The sequence below is a fragment of the Chelmon rostratus genome, chromosome 3 (genome assembly GCF_017976325.1).
Source record: "Chelmon rostratus isolate fCheRos1 chromosome 3, fCheRos1.pri, whole genome shotgun sequence".
Classification (NCBI taxonomy): Eukaryota; Metazoa; Chordata; class Actinopteri; order Chaetodontiformes; family Chaetodontidae; genus Chelmon; species Chelmon rostratus.
Window position 1 is genome coordinate 7,111,968 of NC_055660.1, and position 17,169 is coordinate 7,129,136.

General features: G+C 43.4%; 2 protein-coding genes across 2 annotated transcripts; both read right to left on the reverse strand.

The window, feature by feature from the left end:
• Positions 1-1,553: 1,553 nt before the first annotated feature.
• si:ch211-14k19.8 (mucin-5AC) lies at positions 1,554-11,565 on the reverse strand. The gene is made up of 11 exons (XM_041934292.1): positions 11,165-11,565; positions 10,340-10,723; positions 7,947-9,956; positions 7,762-7,850; positions 7,583-7,641; positions 6,962-7,125; positions 5,922-6,087; positions 5,563-5,754; positions 3,908-4,129; positions 2,027-2,186; positions 1,554-1,938 (listed from the first exon to the last, which is right to left on the reverse strand). The coding sequence occupies exons 1-11, from the start codon at positions 11,205-11,207 to the stop codon at positions 1,864-1,866; spliced, it is 3,564 nt and encodes a 1,187-aa protein (XP_041790226.1). The 5' UTR covers positions 11,208-11,565; the 3' UTR covers positions 1,554-1,863.
• A 919-nt stretch (positions 11,566-12,484) lies between these two features.
• Positions 12,485-16,775, reverse strand: LOC121604742 (perforin-1-like). The gene is made up of 10 exons (XM_041934336.1): positions 16,641-16,775; positions 15,677-15,966; positions 15,488-15,567; positions 14,929-14,974; positions 14,633-14,769; positions 14,388-14,526; positions 14,222-14,302; positions 13,631-14,127; positions 13,429-13,522; positions 12,485-13,208 (listed from the first exon to the last, which is right to left on the reverse strand). Exons 2-10 carry the CDS (start codon positions 15,944-15,946, stop codon positions 12,996-12,998), a joined length of 1,557 nt encoding a protein of 518 aa, XP_041790270.1. The 5' UTR covers positions 15,947-15,966; positions 16,641-16,775; the 3' UTR covers positions 12,485-12,995.
• Between the last annotated feature and the right edge of the window lie 394 nt (positions 16,776-17,169).

Here is a 17,169-nt window from a genome sequence, read left to right on the forward strand (position 1 = left end):
TCAGAGAAATTCACAGGCTTGGCTCTCAGCTCTGACTAAGACCGTATATGGAAGAAGCTAGCAGGTAGCTTCTGTCCACTTTTCACTCATCCCTCTCCCTATCTCTGTCGCACTCTCTCCCTCAAACACACACTCAGTTCCTTTATTCGCCACATTTCCTCCCTCCCTGAATCAATCACTCCCTTATTCCTGTTCCCAGGATAGGGACAATTATAGGAGTGCAACATAAGGTCGGTGCACATATTTGCCCGTTTCACCCTCTACTAGACTTTCCCAGTCGTTTATGGCATCACATTCCAGCTGAGTTTCATTGAGAGGAGGAGTGGCTTGTGTGTGCATACTTGAGTGAACAATAAAGAGTAAGAAGGTTTGTGAAATAGTCTTTGTAACACTATATTAGAAGATAGATAATCTGTAATAGAAGACAAAAAAAATCTCTTCAAAGAAAAACGCATCACACCAATTCTCAGGTCTCTGCAGTGGCCTCCAGTGTGTCACAGAATAGAGCTAAAATTACTACTTAATTACTGTCTATAAATCTCTCAGTGGTTAAGACCCCCAAAACACTTCAGACTGTCTTTAACCATATGTTGCTTTTCAGGTAATCTGCTGTCTGTTATCCATTCCCAGAGAATAAACATGGCATAGCAACATTAAGTTACTATGCACCACAGAGCTTGATCCATGGCCCTGGGGCTGAAAATTTGTTTTTGGGTTCAGTAAACCTTACAGGATATTGTACTGTACTGTGCAAATTCATAAACAATTTTGGAAGTAATAGAGTTACGTACAAACAACAACCTGGGGCTTTTGGGGTCCCTGTAAATCTGGGGCCCTTGGGTGACTACATATGTTGCCCATCTGGTAATCCAGTTTTGCCAGGAACAAATTTCCAATCCCACTGGTGATTAAAAACAATACCAAAATTGAGTTTCTTTCTAATCTTTTACTTAAGTTTTGTTTCTTGTATTCATACTGTCAGTGTTGTTATGAGCTGTGTGTTTATCTTTTAATGAAGTGACATTTTGGGGAATACTTTTTTTTTTGCTTTCTTGACAAAAGTTATATGAGAGGTTTGATTGATATCACTCTCATGCCTTTAAGGTTAATACAAAGATACAGTAAGCAGCTGTTTAGCTCAGCTTTGCATAAGGACTGTAAAAAGGGGGGAGCAGCTAGCCTGGCTCTGTCCAAAGGCTAAGTGTTTCCAGTCTTTGTGCTAAGCTAAGTCAACCAGCTGCTGGTTGTAGTTCATATTCATTGTACAGCCATGAAAGTAGCATCTAGCTTGTCATCTAATTCTCTGCAGGAAAGACCATCATCCATGTCTTTCATCTTGACCTATCCAGTACTTTTTATATTTTTTATTTCTCTCACGCATTAATTGCTGTTTTAATGGTTTATGCTATACTTTCGGTGAAATGGTTAAATGCATTATGTCGAGCACAACCTTTGTGTTGTGCCCCACAAACAAACTTTCCTTGCGAAGCGATGACCTCAGAGTGGAAAACTCTTTAAATGCACAAAAAATACTGCATATTTATTCTTGCCCTGAGTAAGATTTATGTTTATTAAAGCATTATACAAGACTCTGCTCCATAGACATTTAGGCAGCCTTTGTTTTTCTATCTGTACAGTATATCCTACATCCTATCTGAGTGAGCATATAAGGAACAAATTGAGGGTTCAAACTGGACAATGTTGCAACAATTTAACAAAAATATACACTTATATACACTTCTGTACATTTACACTTATTGTTTTATGGTTTTTATCGACAAAACAAGAACAAGTGAGGCCGAGAATGCAAAACTTAGCTGCAGATACCAGTTTTAGAACAGACTTGATTCTTCTTCATGAGTGTCAAGCGGTCCAGCTCTTCCCCAGGTCGACCAGCTCCATGCCCTCACAGTAGGAGCGTGGTCTTGACATCCTCACCTGGATTCACAGGGGAACAACATGTAATCGCATGATGAAACCAGATATTCTCTCTCTCTCAAACACACACACACAGTTAAACACTCACTGTCGGTGTCCTGTGAGAGGCCAGTTGCTGCAGAAGTGGGAAGGGGGTCCACTGAATGGGTTCCACAGGCCAGCTACAGACAGAGAGGTCACTGGCCTTCCCCGAGTCCAACACTCCATCCCCCATGCTCATCTCGCTTCCCCTCCATCCATACTGAGAGCTACGTCGAACACAGAGAGCTGGGATTATTCACACAGACACTGTCTATACACTTTATGCATGAATGTAAATACTTACAGTCATGCATTTACATTTCTGTCAAGAAAGACTAAAAGGACAAAAATCTTAAGATAAAGATTAGGAAAGGCACACAGTAAGTGCAGTTTTATTAACTGATATTGGGCTTTAATGATAATTGAAATTATTGCTTTGTTTTAGCATTTATTTTGCAGTAGTTTGGCAGAATGATTTCAGTAAATATTTTAACAACTAACTCAGTTTAAAGGTCCAGATATAGGATTTAGTGGCATCTAGTAGTGAGGTTGTGGACTGCAACAAACCGAACACCCCTCGCCTCACCCTCCCCGACGGTGGCCACTAAGAACGTTGAAAAAGCCAGAGTCAGTGTTTGGTTTGTCCGTTCTGAGCAACATGGCGGACTCTTCGGAAGAGGACCTACGCTCTCTGTAGATAAAGATAGCTCATTGTAATGTAACTAAAATGCAGTGATTCTTATTTTCACGTGATTTTCCACAAATGAAAACATACTCCTTAATATATTCTGTGTCTGCCACATTCTGCCAATGGATCTGCCTAAATCTGACCCAGTGGATCTATAATGTCAAGAAATTGTATTAACTATTAACTTTTTACTACCTATTTTTGTTTTACCTGTTCATTTGCTTGCTTGCTTTTGCTTCAATTAAAAACAGCATTCAGTCATTTAATTAGTATTCCATTGATAAAGCTACTATAGTCAATACTGCCCTCACACCCACAGAGAATTATCACCCAGCTCAGCTTTCCAGGCCATTTTAGCATCTTTCAGCTAAAGATGGTTTTATGGCCCACAACATGTCTGTACTTAGAAGAGAGCTAAAAGAAGAATGAACACTTGACTTGCATCTGTGATTTGGCTACAAACAAATGCATGTTACTGTTGTTCCATGTATGCTGGATGTCTAAATTAGCAGATTGTTTGCTAACACATTTGCCAACAATTGTGCATTCAATTTCTTATGCTGCCCCCAAGTGGCAGGTTTAACATAAGGTCTATTTACATTTTTAGAGTTTCGGGTTGCTAAAAATTGCAGATTGCGTGTGTCTCTCAGTTGGGTATGTAGAACAAATTTCTGCTTGGTTGTCAACAGGTCCAAACTTAGCATTTCCATGGAAGCATACTTTTATTCTAAACAGAGAGAACAGAGAACAGAGCTGTTGTGAACTGCAGTCTATGCTGTCTCTTGAAGTCAGGCCAGCATGGTGCTGGATATGTTTGCAGCAGGAGGGGTTCTACGAAGGAAAGGTCTCTTCGAATCCAGCCTGTTTAGATAGAAATCTTGTTCTGTTTACCGTGAGCAGGCTGATGCTTACCAACTTAGATTGATGGCTGGACTGGGCTATTTGTATGGAAGTTCCAGGCATCAGGCTGTATGTAACAAGCTCGCTTGTTTTTGTCTTGACTTACTTCCTTAATTAGTAATTACCTCAGCCTGATGTTGCTTTATGTGGTGTATCTTTGTCAGCACGGTACAGGCACACGTGTTATATCATATGTGTATGTATATATGAATTTCACCTGATTTTTATTTTAGGCAGACAGAAGGAGGAGGACAGACAGACATGTTTCCTCTGCAGGATCAATAACTTAAACATTCTGATACTGTCGTGCATATTAATCATCAATGTGTAATACTAGATTGTGTGTGTGTGTATGTGTACCTGTGGGGGTAGATTGTATTGATGCGTGTTCCATGGCTGGGGCAGGTGGAAGCTAGTGATAGCGTGTCGTCGTGGTAACAGCAGGGGCGGTCGAGCGCCCGCAGGTGCAGTAGCTCATCGGAGCGTGTAAAGGCAGGATTATCTAGCGAGTCTGCTGATCCTGCCCACGAACGCAACCAGAACCGTCCTGACAGCTCATCAAAATGGTTGAACCTGCGATAGCTGCACACACAACAAATCCTCATGTGATGCTCAATGGTCACAGGATACAATATTTATTGTATCTACTTCAATTTAATCTGAGTTCAAACTCAAATAATGTTTCCTATATGTACAATTCTCAAAGATCAAGGGAGAGGTAACACTTTACAATGTATTGTCATTTCCTGATGGCATGCCATGTAAATGACTTCAGGAAACAATGCTCTCTGTTGACTGAGCCTGCAGAGAAAGTAAGGCTCTGAGTCCAAATTCCTCTGGACAGGACACTCACTCCCAAATGGTGTGGATTTAAGGCTTAACTTCAGACTTATCGCTTCCTGTCTGAACTCTCTCTGTCTGCGTCCAAGTTAATCTCACCAATAGGATGAAACTGAAGTGTCTCAGTTCAAGTGGATAAACTCTTCCATCTTGGAGTCCCACTCAAAAACCTTGGCAACTTTAAGAGGCTGAATCCCAATGTCCACACTTCAGTGCATTTGTCAAGGGCTGTCCACATTCACACTTAATCAAGTCCATTAATAGTATTATTAATATGCTTATAAATGGTTCGGAAAAATACTTGAAGAGGGGTAACAGGAATTTTGACTCATCTTCATGGAAGTGAGTGAAGTCTGATGCCCTGTTTAATAACACATTTTATCCTCTTGTGGTCCAGGACCCTAACAGACTTGATGTGATGATGGTGTGCAAACACTGTCTGCAAGTCCAGACTGTCTCAACATTTGCCAAGAGTCCTGAGCACAGTCTTCATCTTCAGAGTGTAGTTCTGCAGCCAGACTATGACACCTAGTGGACATTACTGTAATTACAATCACTGTATGCACAGCTGTGCCCATCTTAGTGTCTGGTTTTCTCCTCCTGAATAACATAAACATAATCTCCCCCAAGGTCTCTATTAAGTTTTATTGTAGGTAGTTAAGTTAAGTCAAATGTATTTTCATGTTTACCATATGGGTGTGTGTGTGTGTGTTATCATGTGTGTTTCCTGTGTTATTTTAAGGTCCACCCAGAAGCCCATGGGACTGTTCACCACGCACTGTTACACAAAGACAGTCTACCATTTCATTAATTTTCAACATGTGTCTTTTAACTAGATTATCTTCTGAGCATCAGATTGTGTTTAAACATCATCATGTACAGGGTATCTGTAGGTCTTAAAAAGTCTAAAAGCAATAGCAAAAAAATAATATAATAATAAATAAATCAGGCCTACTTGTTTTCTGTCATATCATGCTTTTGCCAGTTTGATTGGAAAACAGGTATTAAATGGCATTTTATGTAAGGTCTTAACAGGTTTTAAGTTCCAACCAGATGAATCCTGCAGAAACCCTGCATCTAATATTAGTCTGCATTGTGAGCATTAATCTTTGTATTGTACATTGTACGTTGTGAGCTATAATTTTATGTGTATGCATCATTGAGTCGTTGGGTACCTGCTCCGAGTCTGATCTACTTTGGCCTGGATCAGAATGGCTCGGTAGCGTCTCACTGCCACAAAGGCCAAAACGGCAATCACTGTCACCATGATGAGTAAGATGGCAAGACATGCGCCCACGAGCCTCGCTCGAGTCATCCTCACGTCACACTTCTGACCCATGTACCAGAAGTCCTCTCCTACAAGGCAGCTAATACACAAACAAAAAGACGCTTGGATGCACAAAACGTTCTTGGGTGGACAGAGAGATGCAAAGTAAGCGCACAAGCATACTTCCCCAGCTGGTATAGGTAAAAAAAGGTAATAAAATAATAAAGTTTATCTTATCTTATCCTAAACGTGCATGTGTGTTCTTACCGGCAAACTGGAAGGTGGCCTGGGTGGTGTGTACAGATGCCGTGGTGGTGGCAGTAGTCAAAGAGGCAAACAGAAGAGCAGCTATAGTTTGAAGTGCCAGGCTGGGACACACACTTGTAGCCTGCTTGGCACTGCAGTAACCAGTCACACACATCACCCTGCACACCTGGGGGGAAGACATATTAAAGGATGAGACTGGTGTTATTCTTAACTGCAATTACCACCTTGGGGTTGTTTGCTTCTGCCAACCAGTCAAGTTACATTCACATCCATGTCTGTCCAGACTCATATAAATATGTGTAGTGAGGACTTTGGAGGCTTGTGGTGGAGTACACTGCCTCAAATATGGTTGCTGCCGCAAAGAAGCTACAAATTGTAAAACTCAGCAGTACAGTAGATCTGTACAGTTTCAAGGTCAGCATCTGACCAGATGTGAAATATGGTCATGACCTCGACTTCTGTTCCATTATTGGCCAGAAAAGTGTTTCTGCAGAACATTATGATATCACAGTGAGTTGACCTTTGACCTTTTGGATATAAAATGTCATAATTTCATCATTTTTCCTGTGAGACGTTTGTATGAAATGTTGTCATAATTAACTTATGAATTAAGTTATGGCCAAAAATGTGTTTTCTGAGGTCACAGTGACCTTTGACCACTAAAAGTGACAGGACTAGGACGATTACATGCCATAGTAACAAGTTTAATATCTGAGTGAGCCAGGCACGTTAATCAGATTTCTCTTAACTGGATTTTGAGCTTAACTGAGTCAAACTAACAGAGTTATGATGTTTACATGAATCTGCCTGTAAGTGGATTAATTAAGTAAGTAGGTTAAGAATGGAATTCCCCCTCAGGTAAATATAGCCACTGTAGCTGACCACTAACCCAGCAGAGGTGACAGGAAATAAGGTGGAGATCAATGTGTGGCAAAGGTCCCCGACAGGACTTGCTTTAAACCCCTAGGCAGCCAGGGTGCCTCAAAAGATAGAAGTCTTTATTTAACTGTCCTTAGGTGGACTTCTCAATCCAGGTTTACCTCCCACTGTGATGTTGGTGATCTTGGATGATCTGAAGCTTCTCCCCTCGCGCACAGCTTGAGCCAGTCCTGTTCGTTCCAACAGTGATGTGGGTCCAGTCATGCTGATCCACTGCAGAGCCCCGCTGGTTTCAAACTCCACCAGACTCTGCACTGCATGGCCACTGGGACGACAGCAGAACAGCACGGTCACCTTCTATACCTCTGGTCAGACAGCCTTGTGTAATCTAGACCCAGATTGTGCCTCCCATGTGGTGCCATTATATTTGAGTCACACTGACACAATGACGTGTTTCCTTGCTTAAATTGTAAAAAATGAACCAAAATTCAAACGTGTTTCATCAGTTATATTGCTATTGATTTAAAAAAGCCCTGGAAAACGGTTGCAGATTCTGAAATGGGTTACCTGCCATTTCACTTATGCAGCAGACTGAATATTATTTCATCGAGATGGTTAATGACTCTTTGAAGATTCTGGAAATGCTTGGAACAGCAGTAAGTTTGGTTAAAGGAGCTCCTGCGCTTCACAAGATCACCAGTTAACTTGAACTGAATGATAATACAGTACACTGGATGCTACAGTATATACTTTATGTACGTATGTGCTCTATTAGACCTCACCTGCTCCAGACTCCCAGCAGCCTGCTGAACCCCGGGGCTCTCTGCAGGTACGGCTCCACCTGAACAGGGAGTGAGAACTACTAAATAAAACTCTAAAACTAATGTATAGCATATAGAGCATGTTTATTTGTGCTTTTCTGTCAGTGTGTGTGTGTGTGTGTGTGTACATAATCACTCACCCAGGCAGTGGTGTCCTCCTCCAAGCCAGGAGTAAAAGCTGATCCAGATTCTTCTACAATGATCTGCAGCAGCAGCTCAATTGACTCAACTGGATGGAACAAGTCAATATTTCCATTACAACAGACCATGACACCCCACCTGTTATTCAATTACACACAAAAAAACAAACAAGTATGTACAATACCTTTGATGGTTGCAGGCTGGTCTGGCACAATGTAGAACTTGGGTGTCTGACTAGTTGTGGAGCTCCAGGTGTGTACAGAGGTTAGAACAGAAAGTGTGAGTGCAGTATGGTTCTCCTGGCTGGGATGTGGAGTTGTCCAGGGTGGAGGTCTCCCTGGAGGTCTGGCTGTGGGAGCTTGCGTGGTGGTGCTGAACCACTCGTCCTCTGTTTCTTCTTCTACCTCTTTATCTTCACGTCCATAATTTGATTTTGAAGTTGTGAGTGAGAGCAGAGGAATTCGTGTAGTAGTAACATAATTGTGGGAGTGTTCACGTGTAGCTGGGACATTTGTGGAAGCTGGCAAAGGCAGGTGGTTTTGTGTATGAGGTGTGTAGGAAGATGAAGGTTTGATTGTCGATGTTTGTGAGGGTATGGACGTGGCTTTGTGGTCGATGAGGGGTGTGTGTACAGCGGGTTCAGCGGCAGTGGAGGGCAAAGGCGATGATGTGTGGGCGAAATGTGAGCTACCAGAGAATGTAGTGTGTGTCTGGAGTGTGTATGAAGCTGTAGAGGATGCGCTGGATGAGAAATGAGGAAGAGGAGTCGGTGCATTTGCGGATGGGTGGTCATGTAAGACTGTGTAAGCGGGACGCAGTGAGTAAGTTTCAGTGGCAGCAGTGGTTCCTGTGGCAGCTGAGTTCTGGACTACATCTCCCAATGTCAGTCCTCTGGGTGCAGAAGACGAACCTGCGAATGTCCAATCGTCGACTTTGTTAATGTCTGGCGAGGAGGAGACAGTAGTAATGTGTGCATAAACAAAATGTCTTGGTGTACTTTGAGTTGCTGTTTGAGTCTCCTCTTTGCTTGTCTGTGGGAATTGGGAAGAGGTGTAAGGAGGTGGCGTGTGTGTGACGCTCTCTGTGCTGTCTGTTCGACTCTGTGTGGGGGAAGTGAAAGTGTGAAGCATCTCTGTGTATTTAAATTTGTCGGAGGACTCAAATGCAGAGGTTTGACTCATAACATCTGATGCAGCAGATGCAAATGAGTCAGTTCCACTAATGTTTGGATGAAATGATGCAGCCTCCACAGGACCATCAGCAGTGTCAGGCCCTGTGGTGCGGTTGGTGGATGAATGAACGCTGCCGGGGTCCTGTGAGGATGATGATGACGCAGTGGGTTCAGTATTAGTGTGTGCACTGCTTGAGTCACCCTGCTGTGGTTCGGTGGGGGATTTTAAAGGGTCAGCTGTGACGGCGGAGGTCAGATCAGAGTTAAGTCGGTCTGTGCTTCGCTGGTTCCTCCAGGAATGAGGCTGTTTTTTACCAGGTGGCCCACTAACAGCTCCACCACGTGGGCCCAGGATGGTACCACTCATCCAGGTCGTCCAGGAAGGCAGCTCAGGGGGAGAAGAAGTGAGAGGTGGGACGCTGGTGCTGGACACAGTGGAGTCAGCTTGTGTGCTTACAGATTGTTTAGATGTCCGACTGACTGTATATTTCTGTGCATCTGTGCTAAGAATGGTGTTAGAGCTACTGGCTGTTGCACGTTTCAGCGCCATCTGGGTTTGAGGGAGCTCGTAGCGAGAGTTTGTTTCTGTGTTGGCTGAGCGTGATGTGTGAAAAAGTGCGACTGTACTGAGCACATGCTGAAAATAGGGGTGTGTTCCCTCTCCGGCAGACATGGGACCATCAGTGAGGTGAGCAGCTCCAGATGTATCCGCTCTATTGTTTTGCTCTTCCTCAGGAAGAGGGAGAGTTTCCCTATCGGCTCTCCCAGCCACGGTGAGTCCCTGCAGGGTCGAGGTGGGGTGCAGCAGCCCCTGATCCTGAGAGGAGGGAGGAGACACAGAGCCAGGCCCAGAACTCCACTGCAGACCTTCGTAGACGCGACCTCTGCCCTCTTCTGTCCCTCTCACCACCTCTTGACCAACAGGAGCTGTGCTTTTAAAGCTGGTTCCTGTCTGAGACCACCGTACAAAGTCTGAATGTGGGTTGGTGTGGTGCTCCAAGGAATTCCTCTCATCTTCCTGGACTGGATGACCAGGAACAAACACAAAAACAGAGAGGGACAGGGTGAGGAGAGACAGAGTGGAAATCACAACAACATAACCTCCCTGCCTCTCATAACACAGTGAGTATGATTAGAACTTTCCAGATGGAGAGATTTACAGCTCAAAGCACAGTTTGAACGAGACATTTCCACAGTATGTTCCCACAGCTACACACTGTACAGCCAAAGTAACTAACATTATTCTTCTACTGTAAACAAACAAACAAAAACTTTTCATATAGTCATCGGGACAACAACAAATTACCAGGATTTGACCAAACTCTTGTGATCAGGCTGCGAGTGTGAATAAGTGGGCCACTCTGACTCAATAAACTAAACTGGATAATTGAGTAATGGTGTCTCACCATAATAGGACAGCTGAATTGTACTCGAGGAGTGTCCTGCTCCTGTCCAAGACAGGGTGGCTTTGTTTCTATCACAGCCGGAGAGCAGAGCCGTCCCTCCTATCTCCAGGACCTGATCTTCGTCTTTCCAAAGACAGCGCACCGACAAGCTCGACCCACCTCCCAACCGTACTAACTTTAAAAGTACCGTCCGACCCAGGGGAAGACCAACCATCCAAGTGCAAACTGAAGCCTGTAGGGTTTCATCAGACTGGCGGCTCATGGCCTTGAGTCTGTTGGTGTCAGCAGAACGTCCAGGTAAAGTGAGATTGATCTGACCGGCAGGCTCTTGGTCCAGGCTGACATTTCCACCGCAGTGGTGGTGCGACAAGGACAATGTTTTATCTGAGGAAAGAAAACAAAATGCTGGTGAAGGAAGGAATCTCTCTGGCATAAATCTCCCGGCCTCTGTGTGATGTTGTACTAATTTATTCATTTAAATATTTAAGTTGCGGGCAGTCCAGCCAAATGGATATTTCTCATTCTCAGAGCAGATCATTTGAATGGCACGAAAAGTTAAAAATCAGTGATTTGATAAGAAACAATGAGATATATCTCCCCGCCTTCTCTCTTAGCCTTTTAATCGTCTGATGATCCTTCAGGCTACCACAAAGCTCCATGTACAGAACGCTGGCTACCTTTAACCTTTAACAGAGCAGCATTATTGTGACTTAAAAGTAGCAGATAATGAAATAACAGTTTCAGCCAAATAAATGTGTCCAATAAAAAGCTTGGTGATTATAAAAGGACTCATCAAGGACAAAGGGTCCTGGCAGATTTCCTTACCTGTTGTGATAATAAGAAGCAACAGACAGGCGTGGAGCTGCATTTCCAATCCTGAGACATTTCAGTGTCGGAGACCTTATTAATCCCAAATCCATACAGATGCTTCAGATCAACAGTATCTGTGCGCGGTGATGAGGACGAGCAGAGCGCGCAGAGCGAAAAATGATCTCCAGTTTTTCCTGCGGACGCTCCCAACAGAACGTCAGAAACTTTCCTTCTCCATCATTTCCTCCTCACGGAAACCGCTGCGCCGTCAGGGCTGCGGCGCCGCACACTCACCTAAATGAGACGCACGTGTGTCCGACAGCGCGTCCTGCGCCGTGGAGAGGTCCACACCGCCCGGGGCTGTTCCGTGCGCCCGTTTGAAGGATCCAGAGATGAGAGGGAGGAATCCAGAGGTGGCGGCAGGGGATGGGTTTTACACAGTGTATAAACGCTGCACAGGAAGCCTTTAACCACAGGAGGCATGAAGGCATGAGGGCGGGGGCAGTTCATTAGCGCTTTTACATCGACACCCCTGCTGTGCGTCAGACAGGCTGCGCTGGCACCTAGAGCTGGATGCCTGCGTTTGTTCTGCTACCATCTGCCAGTTTAAGACCATTCATTAGTGCTGCAACCAACGATTATTTAATAAATTAAATCGATTGGTTGTTCCGTTTTCGTCCACAACCCACAGATATTCAGAATGCTGTCAAAGAGGAGTGAAGAAACCAGAAACATGCCAATACAAGAAGATATAGAGCTGAGAGCTCTTTTTTTGGCCGCATACCCTAAAACAGGCTGCCAGCTGAGGTGTGAGCACTGTTGCCTGGTTGCCCATTCGGGAGACTTGAAGAAGAAACATTAACTTCAGCAAGATCTGATATAAGAATTTTTGTCCACTTGATGTCAGCTTGATGTCCTCTCTCTAGTATGTGTGCACATATTCTAACCGTTATAATTTCCAGATTACCATAATTTTACATCATGTTTGGTTTTATAAAAATCCTTAAATAATCTAAAAACACTATCACAGATGTCCATAGAGTGGGGCAGGGACAATATATTTTTGCAGGCCAGCCCAGAAGTTAGCCTCACCCATAAAGCCAGTGGATCTTTTCCACTGGATTGTGGATCATTGCAGAAAATAAGATCCGTGACAAACAAAAGTTTAGGATGCTTAATTTTGTTCAACAAGATAACCTTCACAGATGAACACCACTATTATGTGGTGAAAAGCGAGGCTACAATGCGCCTAATTCAGCATGTGTTGTGTACTCTCATTACAAAAGGTCACCAATGTTGATTCGTGGAGCTTTAAAGGAACAAACTACATGCTTTGACAATCTTTATTTGCATGAGAAAGACAACACAAAAAATGTTCTCTAATCATATTCTTGACAGTGTTGAGCATGATTGAGGAAAATAATCAACAGCAACCCCCTTATATGGCGAAGGCAGAATTTGTTTTCCAAATGTGGGCCCACCACCAAAACTCAGAACAGAATAAAACGGGACAACTATCTCTCCCAAACTGACTCAGAAGCGGCTTCATGCAGAGGTTAACACTATACTACACCCGAAGTTAAAGTCCAGGAACACATATGATGCTCAATATATGTTTATAAGTCAAACACTTAAATTATATAGGTGAATAGCTGCACCTCTAGTTCATATAGTCCCCAAAGCCGAATAGCGTGACAGCATTTTACATATAACCTGGGTGTCATACTGTGTAGCTGTCTGGTTCATTGCATTTAAAGACAGTAATCAACAGATCTGTTATCAGACTTGATTAAAGACAAGCCAGCAGCATTGGAATAGTGTGTGTGTGCTACCCAGAATGCATTTGTCAGTATGGAGAAGGTTTGTACTGGTCACAGCGGTGTCCAGTTAGGTGAGGGTCGCAGGTCAGCGTGTACTTGACCTCGACGCGGCCTCTTTTGGTCGGGCAGGTGACTGTCTGTGTTCCCTGTCGCAGATCCTTCACACATGATCCCAGAAATTGGTCTCTGAATACGTCTTCATCCCAGACTTCAATCCTCAGACGCAAGTGTGTGTCAACCTTCATAACAAAAAGTAAAAGTTAAACCAAAATAGTATAAAAATACACTATATGTTGTGTTGATCAAATATTCATGAAAGATATTAGTTTCATTCCACTTGTCCTCTTGCTATATGCCCTATACAGGATTGCATAGGGCATGAGGTTGGAATTAAAGTCATCTGCTTTTCTGTTCGGGTGCACTTATGAGCTGAACTGTGAAGAGAAGATGAGTATTAACCTTGCCCAGATTATATTCAATGTTCCATTTGGGGTAGTTTGACCTGATCATATGAGTCTTGCGGTGGCTGGAACCGTACCACATCTGAACATACCTGTGAATTGGAAAAAACATGGAAAAACAAATAACTATAAGTATTTGTATTTGATTCATCACATACACTGTGCCTTCACCCTGATTCTTGACTTTGTTCTCTACGCACGCTTCAGTCTGGCCCCAGAGATCTCCTTTCAGACCCCAGGCTTGGACAATGGTCACCACCAGTGTTCCCCTCCAGGCCTGTTTAGGACAGCAGCTAGAGTCCAGGTTAGGGTCATCGTTGCCACAGAGGGGTGCTTTGGGTGAGGCCCCGATGGCATTGTCTGTCAGGTACTGCTCAATGGCAGCCTTCAGCCCTGTCTTTTTTGTCCAAGACGGCACCAGCTCGTACATTGGTCTTACAGAATACCGTTCAACATCAGGGTGATCCTTAAGGGTTTTCAGCCAGTTGCGGTGGCCCAGGGAGTTGTTGTGGGTGAGTGAAAACTCCCCCACCCAACCGCTGCCTCCTACAACCTCAGTGTAGTGCTGGTGGAGACCAGAGCTGAAAGAAGTGGAGACATCCTGGTTCTGTAGGAATGTGTTGCAGGTCTTCAGATTAGCGGACAGGCCTATCTTCCCCAGGCCAACCCTGAGACCCTGTGATAAACACTGGTGCGCCTAGATGACAGGAGGGGATATCACATGTGATTTTTGGTACAGAGTGTATGTATAGCATGTGTGTTTATTGCCCTCACAAGACGTGTATGTGAACCTGGTTTGAGGAGAAGCCATTCAGTGAGGACAAACATGTACGTGTTGATGTGACTCGCCTGAACCGTCCCCCGAGATAAACCTGAAATTATATACAACGAAAAATTGTGGTGTTTTATCTCTGCAAACTTAGAAAATAAAAGTGATGCGTCTGTGTGTGGTTTAACCTGTCGGAGATAATGAGTGCCATAGATGTCTATGAGCCGTCTATACTGGGCACTGGTTGAGGGGTTGTAGTTACTAGGCAGTGTTGCCAAATCCCTCCTGAATTCTTGGCTGAGTTGGGGTCTGCTCGACACACGGTACCTTAACATAAAAAGACAGCACTGATACTTATCTGTGTGTGCAAAATGGGATCTGACAAAAATCTGACATTTTGTGGTGACGTGGGCGGGGGGTCTTCACACCCTACCTGTAATGTCTACAGGCGGTCATGTGTGTGCTGAAGGTGTAGCGGTCCTCTCTGCTCCTGGCTGTGGCAAAGCCATGCACAGTAGAAAGTGTTCCGCCCACGTCCAGGCCTACAAACTTCATGTAATCTAGTCCAAGCTGAGAAGAAAGCGTGCAGCAAACATAATGCAGTAAATTAAAGGGGCACACAATTCACACACCTGGCTGAACTGCCCCTGGAAAATATATACGTATATAGTTTACAGTAATAGTAATATGTTATATTTATTTTAACAGTAGCTGTGAAATGTTTCCTACCTTCCAGTTGGAACACACCTGGTTGGTGTATGTTTTAACCAGTGAGCTGTGAACACATCAGCCACATAAAATAAAATTTAAGACAATTCACAGCAATCCATTTAATGAATGTAAGGCCTATTCCACCACTCTTATCTAAAGCAAGTAATTGCACAGAAAAGTTCTGAATTTGTGATGTAAAATCGTAGCCAAATGCAATTGAGTAAAAAGTATACAATATTTACCTCCTCTTAAATGGAATTACTCAAGAAGAATACCTCAAAATGTTTGCTAAAGTACAGTGTTTGAGTTAACATTCTGTTTGTTACATTTTATCACTGGAATTTGGATGCCAGGCGTCCTCCAGATGATGTGCTGATAAAACCAGCTAAGAATCACATTTAAACATTTTGGACGAATGAGTATTTTAAGGCAGAGTTCCCTCGCTTTTAGCTGTAGTAAGTATGGGTGGATGGCAGAGGGTGGGGATGAATTTGTGTTGAGCCACTGGAACAGGAAAGTTAAAACATGAAAATGCTTCCAACACTATGAGTGATTATGACTCTATATCACAGGATACCTGACGGAGGTGTGTACGCTGTTGTAGAGATGAAAAGTGCAGGAGCTGAATGCACGCCAGTCCACTCCAGAGACCGGCAGCTGAGAATAAGAAGGTGAGGGCACCATGGTTACCATGTTAACAATATGTGTGTGTCTGAGTAATTTGCTGCCGTGTGTGTAAATTTGTCTTTGTGCTGATTTAGATTACTTTCTGCAGCATGTTGCCTTGAAGAGGGTTGGAGCAAAGAGTGCAGGTGCCATTTGGGGTGAGGTAGGTCTTCACGTCAATCACGTAGGCTCCTTTACGCTGCAGGGTGACCACATCAAAGCCCTCCCCCACCAAGTTGTGGCCCGGTACAAAGGGGGCGGACTCACACTCGCTGCGGCTCCCCGTCTGACAGGACAGAACGGGGTGGTGGTGTGACAGGAAGAGGAGGAGGCTCAGGTAGAGGAAGGGTGGGGTTGAAGAGGAGGGCATGGCTGGATGTCAAAGAGACACTGAAATATTTCAGAGAGAGACAGAAAGAATAAAAAATGAAATCAGTGTGCATCATTTCAGCAGTAATGTTATCATCAATGACGTTTTTTAACAAACAGGTTTTGTGATTATTTCCATTTGACCTTCCGTCACCCTGTATGGGGAGAAAATGTCTATTTCCAGTTTACTATGTTACCTCATTAGGATTTAGTGCACATGTTTAGTAGATGTGACCTGGCTTTGCACGTTGATGGTTTCTCAGTAACGCCACAAATACAAACAATAAGCCGATCAAGGATCTTAATAGTGAAAAGTGCCATAAAATTAACACTTTACAATTACTACGTTCATTTATTTTTGCTGTTTCATTTGACCTTTTTTTCTATCAATGTGAAACTCTGGAAGTCTGTTGATCTTTCTATCCCCTTGTATAATTTTTGATCATATTTATTTTAGAAATAGTTTCTGAGTCTTATGGAGGAAAGAAACTTGCAGTGTTTCAGTTTGATATTTTAAACAGATGTCAAGCCCGTGCCTGTGCAGGTGCATAAATCGATAAATAAACCGTGATGTGGCAGAAATGTTAAATCAAATAAAACAAACTTCCACCCAAACCAAACTCCTTTTGTGTTATTTGGATATAAAAACCGTTAAATGCTAATTAATGTCCATTATTTATTAAAAACAAGATTACCTGTTCAGGCCCCGGCAGGGTTCCTTAAATACTTCTGCAATGGGAGTCTTTCAGGTGAAGATGCAGATGAGGAGAGTGTGTCAGCTGAGGACTGTCAGGTCTGCAGGTAGCAGCACTTTTATACTTGAGGTCATGTGACAAATCTTCCAAGCAGGAGTATTGATATTCTCAGATAGGAGGCAGTTCTTGAGATGTTGCACATGGCATTAATACGCCAAGAAAACTAAAGCAACAGGACAAACTACATTTTCTCAAGGAGGCAGGCCTTGACCCCATCCTGTAAAAGCATAAGTTCTTTGTCATAATTTCAAGAAGCTTGAAATTGTACCTCCACCCTCAACCAATTAAATGCTATGCTCTCACGCAACCCTTAATTTCTGACAGGTATTTTCTTGAGTTCTATAAATATAACATGCTCAGTTTCGATTTCCAATTCTGAATTTATTTAGCATAAATGTGGAAAACAGAAGGTGTAAAATAAGACTAGAAAACAGTCAAGAGAAAAGAGAAATCTTATCTTTTTAAACCA